Source organism: Monodon monoceros, unplaced genomic scaffold (genome assembly GCF_005190385.1).
Source record: "Monodon monoceros isolate NGI ecotype Baffin Bay Population unplaced genomic scaffold, NGI_Narwhal_1 Super_Scaffold_5, whole genome shotgun sequence".
NCBI classification, from domain to species: domain Eukaryota; kingdom Metazoa; phylum Chordata; class Mammalia; order Artiodactyla; family Monodontidae; genus Monodon; species Monodon monoceros.
The window spans coordinates 34,340,555-34,367,593 of NW_021703782.1; the positions used below are offsets into that span (position 1 = coordinate 34,340,555).

At 44.2% G+C, this 27,039-nt stretch overlaps 1 protein-coding gene and 1 long non-coding RNA gene across 3 annotated transcripts in view; one reads left to right on the top strand and one right to left on the bottom strand.

Annotated features, from left to right (window-relative positions):
• Positions 1–1,818: 1,818 nt before the first annotated feature.
• The window catches only part of ACO1 (aconitase 1), a 59,802-nt gene continuing 34,581 nt past the window's right edge, over positions 1,819–27,039 (bottom strand). For both annotated transcript variants that reach the window (XM_029201813.1, XM_029201814.1), the window contains 13 exons: positions 26,777–26,877; positions 25,264–25,380; positions 24,004–24,163; positions 22,604–22,739; positions 20,126–20,210; positions 19,186–19,342; positions 17,640–17,764; positions 15,671–15,775; positions 15,060–15,202; positions 12,451–12,598; positions 8,153–8,275; positions 4,719–4,904; positions 1,819–2,698 (listed from right to left, as the gene is read on the bottom strand). In XM_029201813.1, coding sequence (XP_029057646.1) covers positions 2,585–2,698; positions 4,719–4,904; positions 8,153–8,275; positions 12,451–12,598; positions 15,060–15,202; positions 15,671–15,775; positions 17,640–17,764; positions 19,186–19,342; positions 20,126–20,210; positions 22,604–22,739; positions 24,004–24,163; positions 25,264–25,380; positions 26,777–26,877 — 1,700 coding nt within the window. In that variant the 3' untranslated portion in view covers positions 1,819–2,584. The remainder of the gene's footprint in view (positions 2,699–4,718; positions 4,905–8,152; positions 8,276–12,450; positions 12,599–15,059; positions 15,203–15,670; positions 15,776–17,639; positions 17,765–19,185; positions 19,343–20,125; positions 20,211–22,603; positions 22,740–24,003; positions 24,164–25,263; positions 25,381–26,776; positions 26,878–27,039) is intronic.
• LOC114883795 overlaps positions 4,318–27,039 on the top strand; it is a 30,417-nt gene continuing 7,695 nt past the window's right edge. Inside the window, exons 1-2 of the long non-coding RNA XR_003790675.1 lie at positions 4,318–4,393; positions 8,893–8,947. This is a non-coding gene — a long non-coding RNA (uncharacterized LOC114883795). The remainder of the gene's footprint in view (positions 4,394–8,892; positions 8,948–27,039) is intronic.

A 27,039-nucleotide genomic window follows, 5' to 3' on the forward strand; every position in this document is an offset into this window, starting at 1 on the left:
CTTCATTTAGGTGACTAGCAAACTTCCAGTATGTTTAGCCTAGGGAATACTGGGAGACAGATCTCTACAACCACAAATTATTAACTGTGACCCCAGAGCTGCCAGTGGCCATATCCCCCCGCACACGGCCCGCCCCAGAAAGAGGCTGTCACAGATGAAGGGCGAGAGGGGAAACGATAGGGAAGGAACCTGTTTTGAGTCATAGATCCAATCAAACCTGCCGCCATGGCCACCCGTGTTCTTCAAGTTCTTTGAGCCGATTTTTTTTTTTTTGCTTTAGGCAGTTTGAATTGTGCTTCTAACACTACAACTAAGAGTCATGACTAATATATCCTTCTCCTAGATTATTCTCCACTTACACGAAGGCTGTCCCATAGCCAAAGACACATGTGCTTATTTGCTGCATTAAAAAAGTTGGTCAGTGAACTCACTGTGCACACCAAGGAGCGCTTGTTTCCCTAGGAAGGATCAGGCAGGAATGGATTTAGAAAACTAAGAACAAAGGAGATGGGAACCCCATAGAGAGGAAGGAGGGGCTGGGTCTAGCATAGAGCAGCACACTTCTAATCTGGAGAGTAAGCAGCCCAGTGCCTTCTTGAGAAACCAGGTAAAAGGGGTCTATTTGTTAAGCCTTGTGGAGAGCAAGGATGGGACACTGGCTGAGACATTTTATCAATGAACAAGATAGTGTGTTTGGAGGTAGAGGAGGGGAGTCCAGAAGTGAAGGGACCCCATTCCAGAAGTCATAGCTGCAGGAATCTGTTTCCTCATAAGCACTGATTGTGGGGAACCAGGCTGCTCCCACGCTCCGCCACGGAGGGCTGAGGGGTGGACGTCTGTTTTCTCAGCCCTTCTTAGTGTTTTTATCCTAGGACTGCTCTTAATTTGAAGGTCACAGCCTTTTCTTGTGCAACAGGGTTCTGTTTGTAATTTTTATTCATGAACAGAAGCTAGATCCCAGGACGTCAGAGGCAAGGACGCTCAATAACCTGCCTTGTCTGTCATCTGGGAAGAGGTGGAGACAGGATTTGATCCTAGGTGTTCTACTGACCAGCACACAAACCCTGAGTGCTAAAGTTGAGACTTAAAATTCATTACAAGAAGATTAATTTGTAAGCTGTTAAGGTGCCCTGTTATGGACTGAATGTTGTCCCCCAAAATTCATATGTCGAAGCCCTCCCAGACACTGTGACTCTGGAGATGGAACCTCTAGGGAAGTAATTAAGGTTTAAAAAGGTCACAAGAGTAGGGCCCTTGTAAGACGAAGACACCAGAGAGCTCATTCATTCGTGCTTTCTCTCCGTGCATACGCACTAAGGGAAGGCCATGTGAGGACACAGTGAGAAGGTAGCTGGCTGTAAGCCAGGAAGAGAGAGAGTTCTCACCAGAAAATGAATTTGCTGGAACCTCAATCTTGGACTTCTAGACGCCAGAACTGTGAGAAAATAAATTTTTGATGTTTGAGTCACTCAGCCTATGATATTTCATTATGGCAGCTGGAGTAGCTTAAGACATGTGCCCTGAAATGACTTCAGTGATGAAAATGAGCAGATAACCTAGATGAAAATAAAAAAATTATGATCCGTTCACCAGACTACATGATTGCTACTGCTACCAGGCTATTGCCACCTTCTTGTTTGCTCCCAAATGAGGTTCAACACAGCCATTTAACCTGCATATTACTGACGTGGTTACAAAAAGAGGAGAACTCGAAGGTCATCCAGGGTTCAGGATCCTGCAGTCTGAGATCTGCTCTGCTCTACATATCCCAAAACGAGGGGCACACACACAGCAGAATTCAGTATCAAAGTCAAAAAGTTTTCCTTGAAAATAGATTTAATCGTGTTCAAATTAGAAATGTTCTGCATCTCTCTCCAAAACCACATCTAAAGTTCTCTCGATACATGAAACATTTTCTGGGGAAAATGTTTGAATATAGTAAAAGAAACCTCCATATTTCTTCAATGTTGATCTATCAAAAGGTACATAATCAAAAAATTTCAACCTCTGAGCCATCCACGAGGTGTCTGGATCATTCACTCTGGAGGAAAAGGCGGGGCGAGGGGATCACAGTCACGGCTAGGATTTGAAGTGTGAAAAAGTTCTTCTCTGCCTTGTCAGTTAACTTTGGGACAGTATGCAGAGGCAAAGGACTCTCAAGGGAAAGGTTTCATTGAGCAGAGGGTAACAGAGGAACCAAAAATCGGGCAGGAGACATTTGTGTTCAGCTGAACAGTACAGGCTAAGAGTGAAAAATCAACATATTCTGTGATCAGTAACTGTAAAGGGCTCAGCTCTCCCTTCCTGGCACAACTGACAATCCCACCATTCTAAGCTTCCAAATTCTAGAAAAAGATTAAAAGATTAACAAAAATAGAGCATGTAGAGACTGCTGATTTTGTGTGCAGAGGATGCACACCGGAACCTTAGGGCACCCTGGGCTGGAAGCGCCCCTGCGTGGAGGGGAGGAGAGGGGAGGGGAAAGGCTGGGGTGGAGAGACTGCCATGCCAGGGCCTGCGGGCTGTAGGCACTGCGCTTCCTCCCCGCTGCGGCCAGGATGCCCATCTCCGAGGAAACCAGGGCCTACTTGGCCATCTTGCGAATCATGTAGTTGAGGATGCCCCCGTTGTGGAAATAAGTGAGCTCCACGTCGGTATCAAACCTCATGACAGCCCGGAAGGTCTTGCCGGTATCCAGCTGGGAGGACGAAGAAGCAGAGAAGAATCGCTGAGGGAGGAAGCGAGCCAGCCCTTTCCAGAGACATCCTGCCCGGCCTGCCCTCAGGCTACCCCTCCAAGTGTGGTCCACACTCCGGCAGTGCCGGGGACAGGCTCACGCTGGCCCCAGCCCAGACCTGCTGAGCGGTAAGTTGCATTTTATTTAACAAGATCCCCAGTGTACTGATCTACACGGTAAAGCAAGCACTGCAGAGAATAAGTGATGGAAGTGAGAGACACCTGAGAATTAGAAATAGCCTCTCAGGGCAGTAGCTAGTAGTGGCGTTTGGGATATTTTTTAAACTTCCTCCAGGGACTGCCCGAGTATGGAAGTGTCAGCAGCCAGCAGATGTTTCATTAAGGTTGTCCCTTAGGCACTGGCCCAGCTGCTCACCCTCGGCAGCTTAGTCTGCCTGGGCAGCTAGGTCACCCTGGGACCATGGTGCTGGTTCTTCATCCTTACCTCATCCAGGGCACTGTCTTTTTCACCTCTGGACTAATCAAAGTCGGCCACTTGGGGGTGAGGCTCAGGGATAGGGTGAGTGTGTCTGTTAACAGGTTTATAATAAAAAGGTGGGTTTTTTTTGATTGTTTGTTTTTTTGCGATACGCGGGCCTCTCACTGCTGCGGCCTCTCCCGCTGCGGAACACAGGCTCCGGACGCGCAGGCTCAGTGGCCATGGCTCACGGGCCCAGCCGCTCCGCGGCATGTGGGATCTTCCCGGACTGGGGCATGAACCCACGTCCCCTGCATCGGCAGGCGTACTCTGAACCACTGCGCCACCAGGGAAGCCCTAAAAAGGTGTTTTGTTTTGTTTTGTTTTTTGCGGTATGCGGGCCTCTCACGGTTGTGGCCTCTCCTGTTGCGGAGCACAGGCTCAGCGGCCATGGCTCACGGGCCCAGCCGCTTCGCGGCATGTGGGATCTTCCTGGACTGGGGCGTGAACCCACGTCCCCTAGCATCGGCAGGCGGACTCTCAACCACTGCGCCACCAGGGAAGCCCTAAAAAGGTGTTTTGTTTTGTTTTTTGCGGTATGCGGGCCTCTCACTGTTGTGGCCTCTCCCATTGCGGAGCACAGGCTGCGGACGCGCAGGCTCAGCGGCCATGGCTCACAGGCCCAGCCGCTCCGCGGCATGTGGGATCTTCCCGGACCGGGGCACGAACCCGTGTCCCCTGCATCGGCAGGCGGACTCTCAACCACTGCGCCACCAGGGAAGCCCTAAAAAGGTGTTTTGTTTTGTTTTTTGCGGTATGCGGGCCTCTCACTGTTGTGGCCTCTCCCGTTGCGGAGCACAGGCTCTGGATGCGCAGGCTCAGCGGCCATGGCTCACAGGCCCAGACGCTCCGCGGCATGTGGGATCTTCCCGGACCGGGGCATGAATCCACGTCCCCTGCATCGGCAGGCAGACTCTGAACCACTGCGCCACCAGGGAAGCCCCAAAAAGGTGTTTTAGTTTTTTTTTGCGGTATTCGGGCCTCTCACTGTTGTGGCCTCTCCCGTTGCGGAGCACAGGATCTGGACGCGCAGGCTCAGCGGCCATGGCTCACGGACCCAGCCGCTCCGCGGCATGTGGGATCTTCCCAGACCAGGGCACGAACCCGTGTGCCCTGCATTGGCAGGCGGACTCTCAACCACTGCGCCACCAGGGAAGCCCCTAAAAAGGTGTTTTTAAGGTAATGTGAAAATGCCCTATCGCTGAGCTTTCATCACCGTTCTCTGGGCTGAGATTGGGAGGAACAGGAGACAGTGGGGCTGGCAGGTTTGGGAAGAAGGATGGAACTGATAACTCTATGAGTAAACAGAATAAATAATAAACCGACATAGTGTGGCATCACTGTGCTGGCAGGTCAGAAAGGTGCTAGTAGATCTCCTAAGTCTAAAGCACGTCTACTGAGGGATTTATTTTTCCTTCCAAATCCCACTGATTTCCTTCTAACACGACTGATGATGAACACAGGGCCTTTGAGCTGGGCCTGGCATGGAAAGGCGCCGACTTACCTTGACCTGGACTTTCATTCGTGGTTTGAGGGTTTCTGGAATGCTGATAGTGTATCGTTCCCGCCCTGTGAGTCCTAGGGTGTCTGCATTCTCCCCGGGGAGATACTCGAGGGGGATCACCCCCATCCCGACCAAGTTACTTCGGTGAATACGCTCGTAACTCTCAGCCAGGACAGCTCTGATTCCCTGATGAGCCAACAGAGTAGTTTGGACAGTTTTTCTTTAGTTACACAGACACTTTTCAAAGGCTTCTTAAGTTAGAACTCTTCTCACACCTAAATTCTTCATAAGTACCAATTAATCGTTTACATAAAATGTTGCCCGCTAGTTATAAATAACACAGTAGCCAGGCTTAACTGATTGCCTGCACTGTGTAGGCAGCATGTAGGCGCTGAAATGAACTCTCCTCCCACCCTCCCCCAACCCTCGCTATTATTGTGCCCCTGTACCCTAGTAGTCAGTGGTTTACCCAATATCTGAACCCATGCAGTCTAACCACACACTTAGCCACTTTGTGATACAACATTTCTCAGCAAACTTTCACTGTATCTGGAAACCTCAGCACAAAGAAACATAAAGAAAATTCATTTTTCCCCTTGAATTTTGCTATTATTGTAGGTGCATCAGCAGACACCGAAGATTTAATAAAAACACAACTTTCAGAACATACTACAGAGAAAGTAAATGATTACCTACTGTGTGCTGCTTTTATACTTCCTGTTTCAGGGATCAAATTACATTGAATATAATCTTGATACAAAGCTTCCTATAAAGTACATTTTACTATGATCTATAACTGGCAATGTACAGCAGTGATCAATAAACCAGGATACTTGATTAACTAGAATATCCCATCCTCAAATATTAGTTAACTGTAATATAATAGTAAGATACCCCTAAAAGGTCTCAATATCTAGGGTACACTTTTAAGATCCCCTGAATCAGGGTTACTCAGGAAGCTTGTTAAAAATGTAGATTCTTGAGTCACAAATGTGGAAAACAAACTTATGGTTACCAAGGGGGAAGGGAGGGCGATAAACTGGGAGATTGGGATTGACAGATACACACTACTATATATAAAATAGATAACTAGTAAGAACCTACTGTATAGCACAGGGAACTCTACTCAATATAATGACCTATATGGGAACAGAATCTTAGAAAGAGTTATACATATGTATATGTATAACTGATTAATTTTGCTGTACAGTCGAAACTGACACAACATTGTAAATCTATATTCCAATAAAAATTAATTTAAAAAAATGTAGATTCATGGGTACTATCCCAGGTCTACTGTATCAGAATCTCTAACAGGGAGCATGGGTGGGAGAAGATAGTGATTCTTTTAATTTAGGAGAACCATGGCTATAGAGCAGTAGTTCTCAAACTCTGCTGAATATTAGAATCACTGGGGAGACTTTTAAAAGCCCGATGTCCTGGCCTTTCCCCTTACCAGTTAAACCAGAATCTCTGGGAATGAGATCCAGGCACAGGTGTTTTTTTAAAATCTCAAGGTGTTTCCAAATTTAAAAGCAAATTTATAGAGGAAGGGCAGATTCTTTAGGACAGTAGATATTTTGTATGGATTTATGTATATATGTACTGTATACTTATTTTGGGGGAAGTGGTAATCTTTGTAAACACAGGTCATTCACGTCTCAAGCTCTGTGTAAAGGGCCTTGCAGCACTGCAGATCACAGCTGTCTGTCCCTCTCTGCATGAGGACAGCCCGGGGTTGCCTAGTGGCCGAGGCTGGGCAGCTACAGAATGAAGTGTGTACGGCTGTCTGGGCAGACAGAACTTGGAGCAGTTCTGTGGAGAAGTCTAGACGTGTATGGTCAGGCCCCTCAAGATGGCTGTTCTCTTGCTCTTTGTACATCCCCTGCTCGACCAGTCCCTGCTTCACCTCTGCCCTACTCACATGAATGTGCTTGCCCCCTGCCCCTTAAGTCAGAACGGCCCTACCTGCTAGCTTAGTAAAGGGAAACATCTGCCCTAGTGGTGGTGGTTAACCTGAGGGGCTGTGAGGCACAGGCCCCAGCTGCTGGTTTCCCTGGTAACTGATGAGCCAACCTGACATCAATCCCCCCTATAAATGGTAGCCTCCTTCTCCCCCAGGGGAGGGAAGACTTGCTGTGTCCTGCTTGCTGTTTGCTGCACATGGTGGGGTGTTGCCCCAGGACCTTGCTTCCGATGTGTAAGAGCCCCCCTCTATTAAACCACTGATGTCTCTGTCGCTGTATCCGGGCTCCTTCTTTGGTCTCGTGGCTGGTGCAGCCCAGCGAGCCTCTAGAGAGCCCCTCGGTGCCAGGTCTCTTCTTATTTCCCAGATCTCACTGTCCCCACCTGACTGCTCCCTGCAGCGCCCAGCTCCCTTCCTAAAATCCTTTCTTCTGTAATTTCTTAGGTTCTTTTCAGCAGTTTCTAGAAAAGGCAGGCCTTTGACAAATTACCAATAAGAACATCTCCTCCCCACCCACTGCAAACTGATTGCCTAAAAAAAAATAGGTGTGATATTCAAAGACATTTTTCAGAAGCCTGGGAGTCTGGAGGGCTGCCTGCCAGACAGCCATATTTTTTTTTTTTACTGTACTTGTGGATATCAACTTACTTAGCATCTGCCAAGTGCATTGATTTGCTCGAGCCATCGTTATTTAAATTGATATCAGCTAAGCTATTCTACCCTATCCTGAGGATTAAAGTCAGTCACCAGGAGTGTGCCCTGCTTTCAGGGCAAGCAAATGCTCGAGAGGTAAAAGTTCCTGCGTGGCCCCTCCCACAGGGACACCTGACGCAGGTCAAGCCCTGAAATGGCTGAAGGTTCCAAAGAGCTGACTGTCTACATACAGAGAGGGCTTCCTTTTCTATTGAGCCTGTATGCAGACTTTTCACAGGCAGTGATAAGCAACTGTTAAAAAGTGCATTCCCCGAGCTTATCCAAAGCTCAGGCTCCTTACTTTTTCCCTTCTGTGAACCTGACGATACAGTAGCAGTAGATTATTCCTCACATTCACCTGGGACAAGAGCCTTGAATAAACTTCAGGTGATAACCTCTGAGAACGTTATGAAAACCATGAAACTTTCCCCATTAAAAAAAAAAAAGACACATACTACACACTTCTGGATGGATAGACTTCGGGACCCTCCCCCCAACTGTTCTGTAGACACCCCCAAAGATCCACAGCTCCCAGGATAGCAATGTTTGATCTAAGGGAAGCCGGTGAACTCTAGATTACCCTTCACTCAGTGAAGTAAATCCTGATCTACCAAGAAGCAGGAGATGAATAAACGTTCCCTGCTTTCCCGAGCTTGCTTTGCTCTTCTACATCTTGGAAAGTAAAGCAAAGCATTTTATTTCTGGCCTCCCTCCCAGCTTCCCTTCTGGTTCAGAGGGGCAGCTGCCTGCGGGGATGTCTCTGCATCCTACTCACCAGTAGGAAAGGGCCCTTGGCCGCCCAGTCTCGTGAGCTGCCTGAGCCGTACTCTTTGCCGGCCAGAACTATCAGGGGAAGGCCCGCCTGCTGGTACCGCTCAGAGGCATCAAACACATCAAGCTGAGGAAGAGAAGAGGAAGGTTTTACAGACACAGTAAAGGCACAGAGTGTGGACACAGGGCAGTGAGTCCTGGTGGGACATGCAGGGGCAGAAGTGTCTGTAGTCGGCCAAGCCAACGTAAAGTCAATGGAACACTCAACCAGTCAGTTGCCTGGTCTACAAATTTCCAGTTAACTCCATCTACGTACCTCTATCAAATTGAATTTTATACTCTTAAGTGAAATGCCTAATTATCCTAGTTTTAGAAAAACATTCAAATCCTAGGGCATCAGGGGAAAAATAGGAAATTAGATCAGTTTTTTTTTTTAAACTCTTCCATTGATTAAAATACTTTACAGCTAAAGCAGAGAATCCCACCTAAACCTGGGTTTTGACTGAGTACCAGAAGCTCAGTGATGGTCAGTTGTGAAGGGCAGCCAAACAGAAAGAAGGTCATGTGTTCAGGAATTACATAAAATGCAAACTCTTATTTGTCACCCTTCTACATGGAGGTCAAGGTAGAGACAGTAGAAACACTGATGGAAGCACCAATCAATAAAGGACAGGAAAGGATTAATGGATCTTTTAGTATATATGAGAAACATCTTACACAAATAGATTCATTTGTTTCTCACAGGAACTCTGAATATTCTGCTGAGCTGAGACTTCACAAAGAGATGATATCATTGCTGGTGAGTAATAAAACATTGTTTTCTCCTGGCTACTTAAGTCAGAAAATAAGATCTGTCCAAAAGAAGGAGTATTTGATTTGAAAGGAGCTCTAGAAAGGTGTCTAATCAAATTCTCAAGTAGGCTTTCACAAATTGCTATTGCGGTGAAAGGATGGAGACTGTGGTTGATGTCACACGGCATCGCCTAAATCTGGGTAGGATTCTGTTATGTCTTTAGCTGGATAGAGCTCATGAATATAGAAACTGTTTAAAAACAAACAAACAAACAAAACCATTGAAAGCCTGCCCTAGCCAAATAGCCTGGATCCTTTCAAAGACCAGAAAGAAACAACCTACCTGATATTTTCAGAGATATCTATTAGTAGCTTTGTATTTAAGACTGTGGGAGTGTGTGTTTTTTAAAGTGCTTTCAAAACTACCACAAAGCTGACAATCCCGTGGCAAAGCAGGTCTTGGAACCCAAGATGAGTGGGACTAAGCAGGTCTAGAATTGCGAGCTCCTGGCTTTTCTCATACATGAGCCAAACAGAGTAGTAAGCAGCTTATAAAGCATCAGCTCCTGTACTCTCCCGCTCTTCTGAAGAAAACATAAAATTTAGTGGTTTCTTCTGTTATTGTGCCTCTGTATCCCTAAGTATTTAATCAGCCAGTTCTTCATTTCTCCTTTTTTATTGTTAATTTCCTATTTTGATGATTTAGTTCTTTTAACCACTGCGCTCCTTCCCCTCCCCCCCCCCCTACTCTCCGCGGCCTTCTAATATCATTGTCATACATTTTGATTATGTAAATGCCAGTTATAGCTGAGCCATATAATATACTCTGATTTCCTTTTCTTGGCAATTAAAAAATTTTTTTTCCACCGGAATAAATTTTTTGCATGTGTGCTCACCTATTTCTGTGTCCCTACCTGTTAATTAATTCCCAAATGCACTGCCTAAAGTATCAATACAAGTCTTCTCTAAAGACATTCAAATCTATCAGGCAATCTAATTTAAAAATCTTTTTCATGGGGTGTCACTCCTGGAACCCAACATTCCTGTGTGGACTGATGGCTCTCTGAGGACATGGTGCATTCCTATTCTTTCCCCAACATCCTGTCAATTCCCTGTATTTCTTTTTCTTGGATCCTACATCTTCCTCTTTTTTTGGTTTATTCCCTCATTTTGGTGTAATACATTTACTAAGTAGCTTCTTGAGACTGGGACTAAGGGTATTTTTAAAGTTTTTGAATATCTGAATGTGTTATTACTTTAATCTCACTTGGCTGGAAGTATGAGGGACACAGATTTTAGGGTCCCAGTAACTTTCCTCAGTCTGTTTCCTGGGCTGCTGTGAGCGCGTCTGATCCCCAGGACAATGCACATAAGCTGTTTTTCCCTCTCTGAAGTTTCTAGATCTCCTTGCCTCTGCTGTTCGTGCTGCGCGGCTTGTGGGATCTTAGTTCCCCAACCAGGGATCGAGCCCAGGCCCTCAAGCCGTGAAATCGCGGAGTCCTAACCACAGGACCGCCAGGGAATTCCCAACTTTGCTGTCTTAATTTCGTAATGATGTCACTTGGAGTGGGTCTTCTTTAATCATGTGGCTGGGCACTCAGTGGACCTTTGAATCTGGAATCTCAGATTTTGCAGCTGAGGAATTTTCTTGTGTTAATTCTCTAATAATTTCCTCTCAGATCTTGTCTGTTCTTTTTAGCATCTCTCTTCAGTCAGATGTTGGCCCTCCTCAGTTCAGTCTTTAATTTTCTTACATTTTCTAATTTCCCCTTTGTCTTTCTATATTCTAGAAGATATTCTCAACTAATCAACTTTTCCTGTGAAATTTTAGGGGCTTTTTTTTTTTTTTTTTTAAGGAGCTCTTTCTTGTCTTCTGATTACTTTACAGCAACAGAAAATTATCTCTTATCACTCTGAGGAGACAGTTGTTTTCCTTAGTTTTCTTCTACTCTTTGCATTGTCTGTTGTCCTTTATATTCCTCTGTTCTTTGTCTGTCTTCCAAGTTCAAGGCCTGACTCAAATGTTTCTTCATCTCTCATTCTGTCTCCTTATTTAAGCTGAGGCACTAAGCAACTGACTAGGAGTTCTGTGCAATGGCAGGGCTGTAAATGAGGGAGATTCATTGTGACAGTCAGTATCCTGGAGGCCTCCAAAGTCTGTAGCTGCAAGTCCTTCCCCTTCATCTCTCGGGGATTTTACCATTTATTTGTATCTTTTTCACTTAATAGTTTATCATCCCTGCTATTCACTGAACAAATATCTCCTGGGCACTGACTTTGTGCTGGATCCTGGTGATCAGAGTATCTATGATGAATTTGCTTTTTCAGACATAGAACCAGTTACAAGTGAGGCAGTGTGTTTGGTGGTAAAGAGCGCTGACTTCGGACAGAGCCTGACCCTGTGGGTTTTAATCTCAGCTCCTCAGACTTGTGAATTTAGGGAGTTACATGAGCTCTCTAGGCTCCACTTGCCAACTTAAAACAAGGAGAATTATGGTACCTTCCTCAAAGGGTTGTTATGAGGATTGAACAAGTCAGTATATGCAAAGAGCTTAGAACAGCACCTGGGATGGAGTAAGTTCCACAGACGTATTTGGCCATTATCATTTTAAAATAATTTGTGAGGGTTATTTCTTAAGTAGCTTAACCAGTTTTCATGCGGTTTCACAGCATTCACTGGGAAGGGAAGTGACCCTGAGGACCTACTGCTGTGCCAGATGCTATGCTAGGTGTTTTACGTGTCATTCCATTCAAGGTTAAGCCTCAGAGCCTTAAAAAGTAGATATTATTTCTACTTCTCAAGTAAGAAAAATGAGGCTCAGAGAGGGAGATAACTTGCTGAGGGCTCCACAGCTGATATGAGGTGGAGCTGGGACTCGAACCCAGGCTTGTCTGACTTAAAGTACAGGCTTCCCCACCTCTCATATGCCTGCCATCTGTGAACGGACAATTCCAGCTGTAATATGCCAACTCCAAATGGTTCCCATTAGGACCCAAGCAGGCCTGCACAATCCCGTACATTCCTTCTTTTCCTAGTGATATGGTAAATGAATTAGATGCTATTAAAGTTATATTGGGTTGGCCAAAAAGTTCATTCGGGTTTTTCCATACGAGGCTACCGAAAACCCAAACGAACTTTTTGGCCAGCCCAATAAAATAGCACTTCTTAATAAATATCCTGCACCTTAACCTGGAATTTCCCCTTCAAGTACTCTGAACTGATGAAATTTCACTCAGAGGTTTTTAAGCTCAACTCCTAGGAAACTAGACTTAGTTAAAGCATGAAGCAGAATCTCTAAGCAGGAAAAGCTTTCCCAGTTTAAAGGGCCTCTCCATCAAGGATGAACTCTATATACATGGACACCTGGCAAGAGGGACTGTACAAAGCAAGAGGTAGGATGAGCTGTGAAATAAAAATAAGACCAAAAGGAAAGTGATGGTGCAAACATCCACCCACCCAGAGCCTGAGAAATTCTGGTTTCTTAATGAAGTAGAAGACACAATACTCACAATTTCGCCAGTAGGCAGATGGATAGTCTGTGGTGCCTGCTTGTTCAAGAATTTGTTTGATAAGCGGATATTGGCAAATGTCCCCCGCGCCATGATGGCGTCATTACCTCGGCGGGAGCCGTAGGAGTTGAATTCTCGTGGAGTCAAGCTGATAACGAAAGCAGGAGGGGAGCTGGTTTAGTGAACTGAGAGAAGATTAAACTTGGCTTACCCCAAGAAAAGAGAAAACCCACAAACCTAGGTGTTTCTCTGTGTCTGCTAAGTATTGTTCTCCAAGGCAGAAAAGCTGTTCCCATGGCTTCAACTGAGGGCAGAGTGAGAGGTGGCAGGTGGGATTGTGAATCAGTATGCTCCCAGCAGCAACCTACAGTCTTATAAATCTGAGTAGAGCAATCGGGAGGGACTTTAATAAGAGTATTTATTTTACTGATTCAGTAGGGTAGCCTATAAAGCTTCACAAAAAGTAAAATACTAAAAATGGGTAAGAAAAACAAAGGAAGCAAAGGGAATACTCAGGGTAGGCCAGTCAGGTAGAGCCAAGAATGGGGACACATAAAATACATTCTATAAACTAAACAGAAGTAGGTTCAAATTTGTCCCCGAGTTACCAGGAACTCAGTGCAGTGAAAAGACACATAACTGGCGACATGACTTAGAATTTTCATAAGATCAAAATCAGGGCAGTGCCAAAGAGGCAGACGGGAATAGCTATCGGTGGTCCTAAAATCAAAGAAAAATCTTATCTGTGGGTCCCAATGAAAGGACACTTTGCAAAGTGAGTAACAACATCTTAAAATGAACATGGTGACCAGTTCACTGGGCTGTTTCGTATAATGCTAGGAAGCGTGTGGTTAATGATTTATTAGTTAGATCTAATTTGAAGATTGAGAGTCTATGAGTGGGCTTCAGGAGTAGGTGAGTGTGGCTATGAACCCCTGAAATTATGTCCAAAATGTGCATGTGCATTTTTATGAGAAGGTATATCTCCTTTCATTCAATTCTCTAGAGTATCAATAATCACCAGTCTAAAAAGGTGTTGGTCACTGCTCATTTTCTAGTTTCTTCCTCCAGCCTCAATCTTGTGTTTCTCTAGTTTCTCTGTTTGTTCTTAGAAGCCTTTTCTCCCATTCATTCAGTCAACAACTTTTTATTGAGCACCAACTATGTGCCAGGAGCTGTTGTGGGTGAACAATGAGCAAAACAAATTAAGATCTCTGCCTTTGCAGGGCTTACATTCTAGAAGCTGGAGACAAAGAAATTTTTTTAAAGAGCATCCTACGCAAGTGTTACTAGATTGTGGTTAATACCTTAGAAAAAAGAAAAGGTAGACCAGGGCAAGGAGAACAAGAGTATGGTGGGAGTGAACTCATGGAAGAAGACTTGAACTTGGCGAGAGAGTTAGCTAAGAGGGTATCTTGGGGAAGGGCATCCAAGAGGAAAAAACCGCCAGCTCAACCAAAGGCTCTCAGGCAGAAGGGTACTTGGCCTTGCTTGGAACATTCAATGAACAAGGTGGTGGGCAATGTGTCCCGAGCAGTGTGGGTGAGTGGAAGAGCAGGGACTCACTGACTCATCTTGAATATCACCTGCCCTTTTCTACTTGCTGATGGACTTGTGTCTCCCACTCAAAGCAGAATCATATCCCTGTAAAATCTCACAATATGTATCTGTGTATAGGCAGTTCCCATACATTTTGAAAAGTAGTTGCCCTGCGTTAAAGAAAAGTCATGACACAGACCACTGTGCATCATCTCCTCTAGATGTGGGCTATCTTCTTAAACTTACAACACTCACATTTCTGGGGAATATGAAATATTCTTGGTCTGAATGAATAGACTGTCCCATAGGGTGCACTAGGAAAAGGCAGAGATGAGTGAGCAGGATAGAAAGGGAAATTCATGAAGAAAATGGGTTAGTCACCAGGCAAGTGAGATGAGGGGCAAGGCAGCTATCCTCTCCTACTGGGAAAAAAAAAAGGTGTTGAATTTCATTCCTCAAATTGGCTCTGGGCCCCATCCCTGAAGAAGCTGATTCAGGAGGTGGGGACAGGAACCAGGAACTTTTATCTCCCCAGACGACTCTCATGGAAAGTCCCATTTGGGACCGACATTGATTGATAGTGGTATATTAAATAACAGTGGATAATACTGTTAAAATCGGTATGTGACTGAAGGATTGCTGAATGGATGCGTAAACTGCAAATCCTTGAAGTGGATCTCTGTAAAGAATATGTCTCTCAACTAGGAAATATCAATGCATTTCCAGTTCTAGCCCTGTCGAGTGCTTCAAGTGTAACCAGGCTCTGCCACAGGTGAAGAGCAGAGCCTTGTACTTTAACAGTCAGCCAAGCTGGGGGTTGGGATGACAGCTGAGTCTAATGAGTACACCTGCTCAAAAAGAAGGTCCTCATCCCTGCTGGGGTTCACGTGCTGATGGATTCTCCCAGGGAAGCTTCGAAGCAGCAAACAGAAAGACCAATTGGTTTTCAAGCCCCAGGGTTCAGTGAAAAACCGAAGTGTGACTCCAAGGAGACCTCATGAAAAGAGAACTACTGGCCTCACTGTCTCCATTTCTGCCTTCAGGCCTTCCTCCCCTTATTCATTACTCACCCTCTGTTAGCTAAGTAGCGAGCAGCAGGGCTATTTCTTGCAATATTTCCAGCCGGAGAGATGTGGTCCGTTGTTACTGAATCTCCCAAATTTAACAGCACGTAGGCATCCACTATAGATTTAGGGGGCCGAAGATCCAAAGTCTACCAAAGAACACAGTAAGTCAGTGTTTGCCCAGGTTTTCTCCAACATGTCACCAGGGGAACCCCAACAGTAGCGGTCCATGGACCTGAACCAGATGACAGCCCTATATCAGCGCATAGAAAATTCTAGTTTATTGGTTTTTTCAGGGGTGTTTAGAAAGGTGAGGTGAATTTATGCAAAATATTCATATCTCACTCTTGAAGGGAGGTGAAGTATTGGCACTGTCCCCTCAAAAGCAACAGGGATGCTGCTGCAAACGACATTCTCTTTCTCCACATCCAGAGAAGGCCTCAGATGCTGAGGACAGCAGGAGTCCTCCCCGCCCCACCCAGGGCAGTGTAGACTCCTTGATCATCAGTTTCAGAGAAGATTTCCCTTGTTTTTATGGATATAAAGTTTAAATATGGATTTTGCAAGGCAAGAAACTTTTTGAAGAACTCATTTTGTTAAAAAGTAAAAAGTCCTACCAGGTCTTCAAAGAATGGTGGTGACTTAATGTATGTAGATTTGGGATTCCAGTAATATAGCTTATCTGATGGGGCTGCTAAGGCATTCCAGCTCTCATTCACAGTCTTGGGGAAAAAAGAAAAAAGGAAAGGCAGATCTAATCACAGTCCATCCTAAGGAAAATTTAACATGCGAACACAAACATATATTCAAGCTAAGAGCACGGTGAAAACCATTCTTATTCTAAATGGTCACACAACAGAGTTCCTCTATACTAAGACAACACCATGCTAAGTAATTTAAAAATACATGTGCTCTGTGATAGGCAGCCTCTGGAATGGCCCCCACGGACCTGCCTTCTAGGATTCACACCCCTAAGTGATCCCCTCCTGCTGAGTAGGGGCTGGGCCTAGTGACTCACCTCCAGGATTAGGATATAAAGAGACTCTGCCTTCTGTCACTTTCACCCTCTTACCCTCGCTTGCTTGCTTACTTGCTCTGATGGAGGCCAGCTACCATCCTGTGAAGAGCAGGTGAAGAGACCCACTAGTAAGGCACTGAGGGCAGCCTCTAGCTGACAGTCAGTGAGGAGCTGAGGCCTTCACCCACAGCACGTGAGGTCCTTTATCCTGCCAACAACCACATGAGTGGTCTTAGAAATGGATCTTCCCCCAGTTGAGTCTTCAGATGAGACTGCAGCCCCAGATGACACCTCGACTGGGGCCTTGTGAAGGCACACACACCCTGTTAAGCCGCACCTCCATTTCTGACCCATGGAAACTGTGAGATTAAAAAATGCTTGCGGGCTCTCCTGGTGGCACAGTGGTTGAGAGTCCGCCTGCCGATGCAGGGGACACGGGTTCGTGCCCCGGTCCGGGAAGATCCCACATGCCGCGGAGCGGCTGGGCCTGTGAGCCATGGCTGCTGAGCCTGTGCGTCTGGAGCCTGTGCTCCTCAACAGGAGAGGCCACAACAGTGAGAGGCCTGCGTACCGCAAAAACAAAAAACAAAACAAAAAAAAAACCTTGCTGTTTTAACTCACTAAGTTTGGGGGTAATTTGTTGCAGAGCAATAGATAACTAATACATATACTTATAAATATAATTTATGAAATAATCCAGATTGTACCCCAGGGGAAATTATGTATGCTCTGAAGATTCTGGGAAGTAGACCTCCAGGTCATAAGGACATTAGCTAGTAAAAGGCAGCTGCTATGCATTCAAATTGGCTTGAATTAGCTCTACATGTCCATTGACTCAGACTTTGGAGAAACACATTTAACCCAATATCTACCAAACTCCCTTGTACCATTTCCCAATGAGCAGCTTGTGGGATTCACAGTGCGTGAATATGACCCCCGTGTGACTCTGCTACCCAGTCTGCCCTCTTGTTTCATTCAAACCACCAGCCCCAGGCTGAAGCCCTTGGGTCAGCCTATCACAGAGACTAGGGAAAGTGGTAACATCCAAGGGGCTCAGAAAATGATGCTGAGTCCCATACATTTACCCTGTATTTGTAAAATGCACAGCAAGGTTTTTTTTTATTTCGGTAGTTTGATAGGGTGGTGTTTCCTACTGAGTGGCTTTTATTTTTATTATTATTTTTTAAGCATGCAAATACATCTGAGAGGTGCATTCAACCATTTGATGCCTCAGTGACACACTACAGTGACATCAGGGGGTCCTCAACCATAGTTGATGCACGCCCCAGGCTGCCTGAGGAAGGGAGTAGCTGTGGAGAGCTGGCCAGGAACCACACACAGCTGAGGCCTTTCCTCCTGAGGCTGCCGCTCACTTGTCCAACTCTGGGAACATCTGGGGAGTGTGGGGTCTGGAAAAACGTGAGTCTTAGGAGAAAAATGATGGATAACCACTTCCCCAATCATCTGAAGAAATGTTACTTTGTATAGCTGACACCGCCACTGGCCTCAAGGGTGGCAGAGATGATGCATAAGAGCAGCTTTCCCTCACAGGTGGGCTGGGACCTCACCTCTATTTTCTGATAGACCTCCTTAAACATCCCAGGGATGACATACTGACGCTCCACTGCCTGGATCTCATCTCTGGTTGGCCAGATATCTCTCAGAAATACCTGTTGTCCCTTTGCATTTACCCCTGGGGAAAAAAATGTTTATTAGTGAGAAAAACATCTCATACCCCATTTTCATCACCACATACAGTCAGTCAAGTCTCGTTCAGGGTAGTTACGTTCTGTAAAGCCTACGTGCACACTCAGAGAATACTCAGTCACTGCCCCCAGGAGACACACATGTTAGGCTCCCAAGAGCCTCCATCCACAACACTGTCGTCAACTGATCAAGACATAACCCTGTTTTATGTGTGTTTCTGTTTCATGACGCCTTACTTCATACATACTGTTGGTGCATTCACACTGAACTTGCGAGCCTGTCTAACGCGAGGCCCGTCACAGCCTTCTTGGGCTTAGGAACGCCACACAGCACTTTAGCACTACTCTTGGTGGTCATTTTAAACAGTGAAATCACCAATAAAAAGCACAAAAATGTGAAAAACATGGTGCTAAACAGAGCTCGAACAGGACACTTGTTTGCAGTATAAGACCTGCAATAAAAAGGCAGAATGGGGCTTCCCTGGTGGCGCAGTGGTTGAGAGTCCACCTGCCGATGAAGGGGGCACAGGTTCGTGCCCCAGTCCGGGAAGATCCCACATGCCGCGGAGCGGCTAGGCCCATGAGCCATGGCCACTGAGCCTGTGCGTCCGGAGCCTGTGCTCCACAATGGGAGAGGCCACAACAGTGAGAGGCCCGCGTACAGCAAAAAAAAAAAAAAAAAAAAGGCAGAATGTTGCCTTGTTCGACCTCAGCTGAGAGCAGGCACAGTGAGGGACTCACTGTGAGTCACCTTGAAAACTCAAGGTTTTCACACCTGCACCCCTCCCCGCCCCCACCCCGTGCACATCTGTGAGTGACCATGGGAGAGTGATAAGCATTGATTTTGGGGTTAAAATCCATTTTAATGAGTAGTCAAATTTGCAAATATGGAATCCATATATAATGAGGATCAACTGTATGTCTAAAGCTATGATTTCCTGAAAGTAAATTCCAGGGCACCATTTTCATGTTATCTAATCTGCTTATTAGCATGGGTTGAGGAGGGTACAGCAAAGAGACCAGAGGAAAAGAAACAAAGCATCCTGTCCCCAGAATTTCAAGAAGCTGTACTACGTGGACGTGTTCCTACAGAGGAGACATTAAAACAGTGCCTATCATTAGATTAAAGCGGGAGCTGGAAAGGAAGGGACTGGAGAAGAAGCCAGAATGGCAAGATCTCCACTACTTTGGGTATTTCTTTCCCTTTTGTTGTCCCTCCCCCTTTAGTAAATTCTTGTTTAACTGTTTCAGTTATGTCTTAGCTGTGTATTGGGGCATAAAGAAAAGGCTCCTCCTCTGATCTCTGGAGGGTCTAGCCTTCATTATTTCTTAAGGAAAGCAATAACTTTCTCCCAGTAATGTTTTCAGATACATTGGAAAAACTGTAACCCCCCAGAAAAGATCTTACCCAGTGGTTCTTTCTCAAAGTCGATCCGGATGGTCCCCGCAATTGCATACGCTATTACTAAAGGCGGAGAGGCTAAATAGTTGGCCCGGGTATTGGGGTGGACTCGCCCTTCAAAATTCCTGTTCCCAGACAGTACTCCAACAGCAACAAGGTCCCCCTGTGTGAGGCAAGGGGAAAAGCAGGTCGCAAAGAGAAGAGAGTGCCTAGGCTCCATTTGTCAAAGTTTTCCCTTTAAGCTTCCCCTTCACCTGGTCCTCTCCCTGGGAAGAAGAGCACACAGGGTGACCCTGTGGGAGACACTCTGGGTCAAAAGCAGCTGAGAGACACATTCAGTGGTTTCTGCTCATGAGAAAATAGCAGGTTGGTCAGGAGGCAGCATCCTGGTTATTTTGCTGCTGGGGCCTGAGAACAGGCGGGGAAGACTGCAAGTTGAAAGCTAAAGGAAGCCACATTGACTGACAGGGATTCTATAATTAATGCAAAGCAAACCAAATAGTATTTCTCAACGCTACAGAATTTATGGGCCAAAAATCAAGCCAATGCAATTTAGTTTACATTCATTTGTCTGACTTGGAACCAGTTTTCAGACAACAGGAACAAACGATTCTGGCGCCTTCTGCAGTCAAAACCACGTTTAGGGAGCATGCATGTGCCAGGCGCTGCACTATGTCCTTCGTGTCCACTATCACCTTAGTGCTCACAACTCTATGAAACAGGTGCTATTATTGTCTCCAGTTACAGTTGTGAAAACTGAGCCACAAAGAGGTTAATTAACTTGCTCAAAGGTATACAGTTAATAAGTTTCACTCAACTCCGAAGACCGTACTCTTAACCACATCCCATGCTTCCCTGGACCTTCTTAAAATTACCAGCCTTTTGATCACACATCATATGAAACATGACAACAGCTCTGAAGACCCACAAGTTCCTCTGTAATCACCTGCGTGATGGCTTCTACCACAGCTTCAGGTAAGGGCCCACTGTTGCCAATGCAGGTCATGCAGCCATAGCCCACCACATCAAACCTAGGTGCAAGAGAGGAGCACAGGATGGAGAATGACTCTCAGTGGGCTCACCTGTTGGTTACAGTTCCTGGAGACCACTGACTTAAGTAAGTTTAGTACAGGGCTGTCTCTATAAAGCTTTCATTCTTGGGAACATTTTGATCTACTATTCATCCATTCTAGATCATTCAATTAAGAGTCCTTTTTATAATTTACTTTTTTAAAAAACAAGTATAGTTGATTTATAGTATTAAGGTGTACAACAAGGTGATTGTCATATACAAACACACACACACATATTTTTTCAGATTATTTTGCACTATAGGTTATTACAAGACATTGAATAGTTTTCCCTATGTTATACAGTAAATCCTTGTTGTTTATCTTTTTTTTTTTTTGGCCACACCACGCAGCATGTGGGATCTTAGTTCCCTGACCAGGGATCAAACCTGCACCCCCTGTAGTGGAAGCCCAAAGTCTTAACCACTGGATGGCCAGGGAAGTCCCATATCTATTTTATATATAGTAGTGTGTATCTGTTAACCCCATACTCCTAATCCCACCTCTCCCCCCAATCCCTGCTTTCCCCTTTAGTAACCATAAGTCTGTTTTCTATGTTTGTGAGTCTGTTTCTGTTTCGTAAATAGATTCATTTGCATTATTTTTTTTAGAGTCCACATACAAGTGGTAATATATATTTGTCTTTCTCTGTCTGACTCACTTCACTTAGTACGATATTCTCTAGGTCTATCCATGTTGCTTCAAATGGCAATATTTCATTCTTTTTTATGGCTGACTAGTATTCTATTGTGTATATGTATCTTCTTTATCCATTCATCTGTTGATGGACACTTAGGCTGTTTCAATGTCTCAGCTATTATAAATAGTGCTGGTATGAACATGGGGGTGCATGTATCTTTTCAAATTAGAGTTTCTGTCTTTTCTGGATATATTCCACTGACTGCTGGATCATATGGTAGCTCTAGTTTTAGTTTTTTAAGGAAGCTCCATACTGTTTTCCATAGTGGTTACACCAATTTACATTCCCACCAACAGTGTAGGAGGGTTCCCTTTTCTCCACACCCTCTCCAGCATTTATTATTTGTAGACTTTTTGATGATGGCCATTCTGACTGGTGTGAGGTGATACCTCATTGTAGTTTTGATTTGCATTTCTCTAAAAGTTAGTGATGTTGAGCATCTTTTCCTGTGCCTGTTGGCCATCTGTACGTCTTCTTTGGAAAAATGTCTATTCAGGTCTTCTGCCCATCTTTTGATTGGGTTGTTGGTTTGTTTGTTTTTGATATTGAGATGTATGAGCTGTTTGTATATTTTGGAAATTAATCCCTTGTCGGTCACATCATTTGCAAATATTCTGTCCCATTCGGTAACTTGTCTTTTTGTTTTGTTTATGGTTTCCTTTGCTGTGCAAAAGCTTTTAAGTTCGATTAGGTCCTATTTGTTTATTTTTGCTTTTATTTATTTTGCCTTGGGATATTGCTACAATTTATGTCAGAGAATGTTTTGCCTGTGTTCTCTTCTAGGAGTTTTATGGTGTCACGTCTTACATTTAGATATTTAAACCATTTTGAGTTTATTTTTGTATGCGGTGTGAGACAGTATTCTAATTTTATTGATTTACATGAGGCTGTCCAGCTTTCCCAACATCACTTGCTAAAGAGACCGTCTTTTCTGCAATATTCTCACCTTCTTTGTTGAAGATTAATGACCATAGCTGTATGGGTTATTTCTGGTCTCTCTATTCTGTTCCATATAATTTACTTTTATAAGTAATTTACTTTTTAAATTTATAAGAAAATTATAAGGAGTCTATCTGAATGATCTGGAATTTTTATAAGTTGAAATCAGATATGCCATTTGATGTCTTTATTCACTACTCTTATTATATAATCCCAAGGACTTCTGACTTTTATGAGGCACATGACAAAAATCTATGTCATCCAAATTAGGAATAGTGGATTAATTGGAGAAACTGTATTTGGCAACAAATAACTAATTGACTTCAAGGAATCAGAACATTTTCAGGCATGGGAAATAATTATTTTCATACCAAAGGGCAGATTCAGTTGCAGAGCCAACACTAGCCCATAGCACACCCTCATACAACTGAGAAAAGACGCCCCCTGCCCCAGGAGTGCAGCGCTACAGCAGAGCACAGGCTTGATATCAGCCCCTGCTCTCTTCACAGACACCCTTGTCTGATGAACAACCAGTACAACTGTACAGGAGGGCCCTGCTCTGTCGGAATTTGAGGGTTTGTCTGTTTACCATCTGACAGAAGACTACGCAATTAGACACCATCAGATAAGCTTACATCCATTACAAGGTGACTTAGCAAAATACCTGTGGAATACAATAAAACAAAAGCAATGGTGTAAGAGATTTCTCCCTCACCCAAGCTGAGACAGGTAAGGCATGACTCCACTTTCTCGCAGGTAGTAGGTGACCACACCACTTCCAGGAGATAGGCTAGTTTTGATGTAAGGCTTCACGTTCAGGCCAGCATCCACAGCCTTCTTTGCTAACAAGCCTGTGAAATGGTAAACACAGACACGGTGTGTGGGGCTGCCCACTCTAGGTGCCACGGACATTTCAGGAAAGAGACTGACTTCAGTCTGCACTTCCTGCACTGCTTGACAGAGCCCCATTCATGTTGATGCTTTCTGCCATTTTTGTTGCCTGACAGAAATCAAAAGCTCGCTGGCCCAAAGTCATTTACATGTATTCAGTAAACTCAAAATTAGCCATGGACATAAAGAAAAAGATAAAAAGAGCTGTGCCTTTTTTTTTTTTTTAAAAAAAGAGATAAACCTGAACCATTCATGATTATATTATAGAATGAGTTTTTAATTTTTGGAGGGAAAGCAATCTTTCTAATTATATTTTATTTAGATGAAAAATAATAGGAAGGGCCCCTTCTTAAAGTATATGAATTGTGTACTTGTTGGTGAGGAATACAGTCTGCCTAGAAGATTAAATCTAGTCCTCAGATATTTCTTGAAGAGGAAGATCAAGGGCTCTTGGGCCACTTGACTCTGGGCAAATACAGAGACTATTACAGGGACACTGGGTGCTCTGACTTAGGACATATCAGGGAAGTAGGAAAGAAATAAGGAGTCAGGGGTATAAAGAGATAAAAGGCTACAGACAAGCTGGTGTCTTATCTTAAGGAAACTGGTTTGTCCAAAGCTTAGGTGGCAACAGATGAATTCCTGGACAAAGAAGGTTCTCCTTACGCACTTGTCCAATTCATAAAGAAAGAACTGTTTGTGGACACAAGAGGAACTCTTAGGGATATTTTAAAATTTGGAAACTAAAGGGACATTAGAGTAATGAAACTCTGCATGTAAATATTAAATAATTAAACAAAATTGCATAATAGGTAGATAAGTTTTATCGACCAGTGCCCTGTGCCATAATTCAGATGCACTTGACAATGCATCTAAGACAGACTAAATTCTACTGTACAAAAAGGCCTATCAGGGGTTTTATGGAGAAAACAGTCTGTGAAATGAAAACAGGTTTTTTCTTCTAAAGTCTGACATAAGATTCTAGGCTTTACCAGAAATTCATCTTTCTTTCCTCTCTTCTCCTTCTTTTCTGTGTTGATTCTAAAGACTATACTACTTTAAATACTTTGCATTATTTATTGTGTAAACATTTCTGGGCCAATTAATCTCTGCATCTGGAAAGGATAAGGTTCAGGGAACTATATGTAGAACTCAGTTAAGCCCCTGGGTCATGTCTTGGGAAATTTTCACCCACACGTCCCCATGACCATCAAAGGCACTTACCTGCTCCTAACATCACAGATGGATTACTGGTGTTAGTGCAGCTAGTAATGGCAGCGATTACCACAGAACCGTGAGCAAGGGTGAACTCGCTATTATTATAGATAAATGTCTTATGGTCATTATGATGGTCCAGAGCAACCTGGAATCCTTTAAATCCTTGCTATAGGAAGAAAAAAAGAAAAAAAAATATATGATCAAAAGTTCTCACTTTGGAAGAAGAAGAAATACTTTGGTAACTATAGTTTTAAAGGCCAATTCTTAACAAAACATAAACATCTCAGCTGGTAAACTCTGAAATGCTACAGAAAAATTAAATTTACTCTTTTTAAATCTTTATAAAAGGGAGTCATGATTTCTGAATCTGATTTTGCTTTGAAATTATTAACAATTCTTCCCCACCTCAAATACTGAAAGACTAAAACTACAAATTTAGCTTAGTCTAATTAGAGCTAATTAGTACAGATGTAATGGCTACACTGAGGGCGCTGATACTAACCTTTATGGAAATTTAGAAAAAGGTGCCATTTTGGCCAGATTCAACCAATCATAAGCAGTAAGGCTAACACAGTGCAGCTGAACATTTGGTAAAATGCTGGCATCCCGTGGATAAAATCCATCACAAATCTTATTCATTTGAAAAATCTTCATTGAAAATCTACTGTGTACAGGATACTATGCTGGGCACTTTGTGGGATACAAAGGTGACTGTGCATAAATCCTATCCTCAATCTACAGTGCAGTAAAGGAAATCAGACATGCACATATTATACAGTACCAACAATGAAATTAAAGGCTATGAAACACCATCACAGGGTTTCCCACTGATGCCATGAAGGTTCAAATGAGGGAGAGATGACTTTGTGCTATGGGATCTGAGGCCACATTGTGGAAGAGCTGAGAGATTAGGGCATGCAGACAGGGAAAGGACATGCAGGCAGGGGATGGCATGAACAAAAGTACAGTGGCCAGAAAAGTTTGGGCAAGCCGAGTGAACACCGTGGTGAGTCATGTGAAAAGGAGGTATGCTTTTGAAAAGGAGGGTTGAGTTGTGTTTACAGGCAATCAAGTGCTCTAAGGAGGCTGCCTGGCTCTTAGCTAATGCAGAGGGAGGCATCGAGGACTATAGGATGGAGAGGAAACGCCCGCAGCACCAAGGCTTCAGGAAGACTCATCATCGAGGGCGGTGAAGCCTGTGCACAAAGAAGCCAAGCATGGGGCAGGATTGGGGAGGATTTCCACCCACCTCTCCCAGGTCCCTACCTTGGCTCCAAGGCAGCTCTCAAAGTCCTTTTTCATGTCAGATACGGCAACTTTGTCCTGAGGCCTTTTGGGTCCACTGCAGCAAGGCACTACTGTTTTCAAATCTAACTCCACAACCTGTGCACCCAAAAGAAAAGGAACCGTGGAATTGACATTATACTCACAAAGAAAAAAACACAGCCATGCCAGAGAATTTAAAACACCACAACAATAAAAATAAACTAAACTACCACATTCAAAACCAAGGAAGTCAATGTCCATTTTACACTGAAGGGATGAATTTCCAAAGTTCCAGATGAGCACTTTGGTAGCATGGGACAGGCAGAAGCCTTGCCACCTCTCAGAAAGACCAGGGTGGGGATTGTGGCTGCCTCCAGGGTCTTTCACTCAGCCATCTTTGCAAAGCAGCTCATACATCCTTTTTATTGCTTAAGTTAGTCAATGAGATGGATTTTCTACTGAAATGATAGATAAACCATTGTAATTTTTCTAGGATGACTGGGGGAATGCAGCCATTAACTCATCAATGCCAAGAAATGGGCCCTAGTCTAATTGAATATTTCCTTCCATCAATGTAATGTGAAACAAAACAAGGATCCCACATCTGGTTTACCCTCCAATCTTGGCTGCTGAGAAAAATGTGGATTCAGTTTGCACCCTAGAAAATGAATGAAGATAAGTACGTTGATGGGTAAATCAGAACAAATTGATTCGCTTGCACCTCCATTTCTTTCCCCATCTATAATAATGATGTGCTTATCAGCCTTTAAATAGCTCCAGTCCTTCTAAACTCCTTTTCCAAAGATCTTCCACATAAGAGGAGTAAAGCAAAAAAGGGGAGCAGGGCTTCCCTGGTGGCGCAGTGGTTAAGAATCTGCCTGCCAACGCAGGGGACATGGGTTCAAGCCCTGGTCTGGGAAGATCCCACATGCCGCGGAGCAAGTAAGCCTGTGAGCCACAACTACTGAGCCTGCGCTCTAGAGCCCACGAGCCGCAACTAACGAGCCCATGCACCGCAACTTCTGAAGCCCACACACTCTAGGACCCACGTGCTGCAACTACTGAAGCCCTCACACCTAGAGCCCATGCTCTGCAACAAGAGAAGCCACCGCAGTGAGAAGCTCGCGCACCGCAACTAAAGAAAGCCCGCACGCAGCAATGAAGACCCAACGGAGCCAAAAAATAAATTAATTAATTAAATTTATTTAAAAAAAAAAGCGGTGTGTGGCGGGAGCATACTCAACCTAATGGCCAGGAAGAATGGGACAAGTTACGTTATTTTATGTCTACAATTCCTTTTTGATTGTTTAGCCTTTTAACACCCTGTTCTTCTGCGATAACTTGGCAGTGACTAATTTCCTACAAATACACCCCCCAAGAAAAAACATTCACAACTAAAACCACAGGCTTGAGAAAGAGGAAACACATGCCCAGCACTGTGTGCTAAACATTTTAAATGCATTATTTCATTCTCTAATCCTTTATCATGACCTTATGAAAGGCACTCTCATACCTGGGCAAAGTCTGGGTCTTGAGCGGGGTCACTGAAATCCCGAAACATTCCTACAGCCTGAAGATACTTTTTAATATGCTTTACTTTTTCTTCATCACGACCTAATGGGCATTTTAAGAAGTAACAAGTAACAGATGTTAATATTTCCTGATTAAACTAATGCCTCTACCAGAAGCTATACAAGGAACGGGCATTTCACTTAAACACACACCAAGAGCTCTGCTGATATTGCAGCTTTCAGGCTAACAGTCTGACTCTCTAGC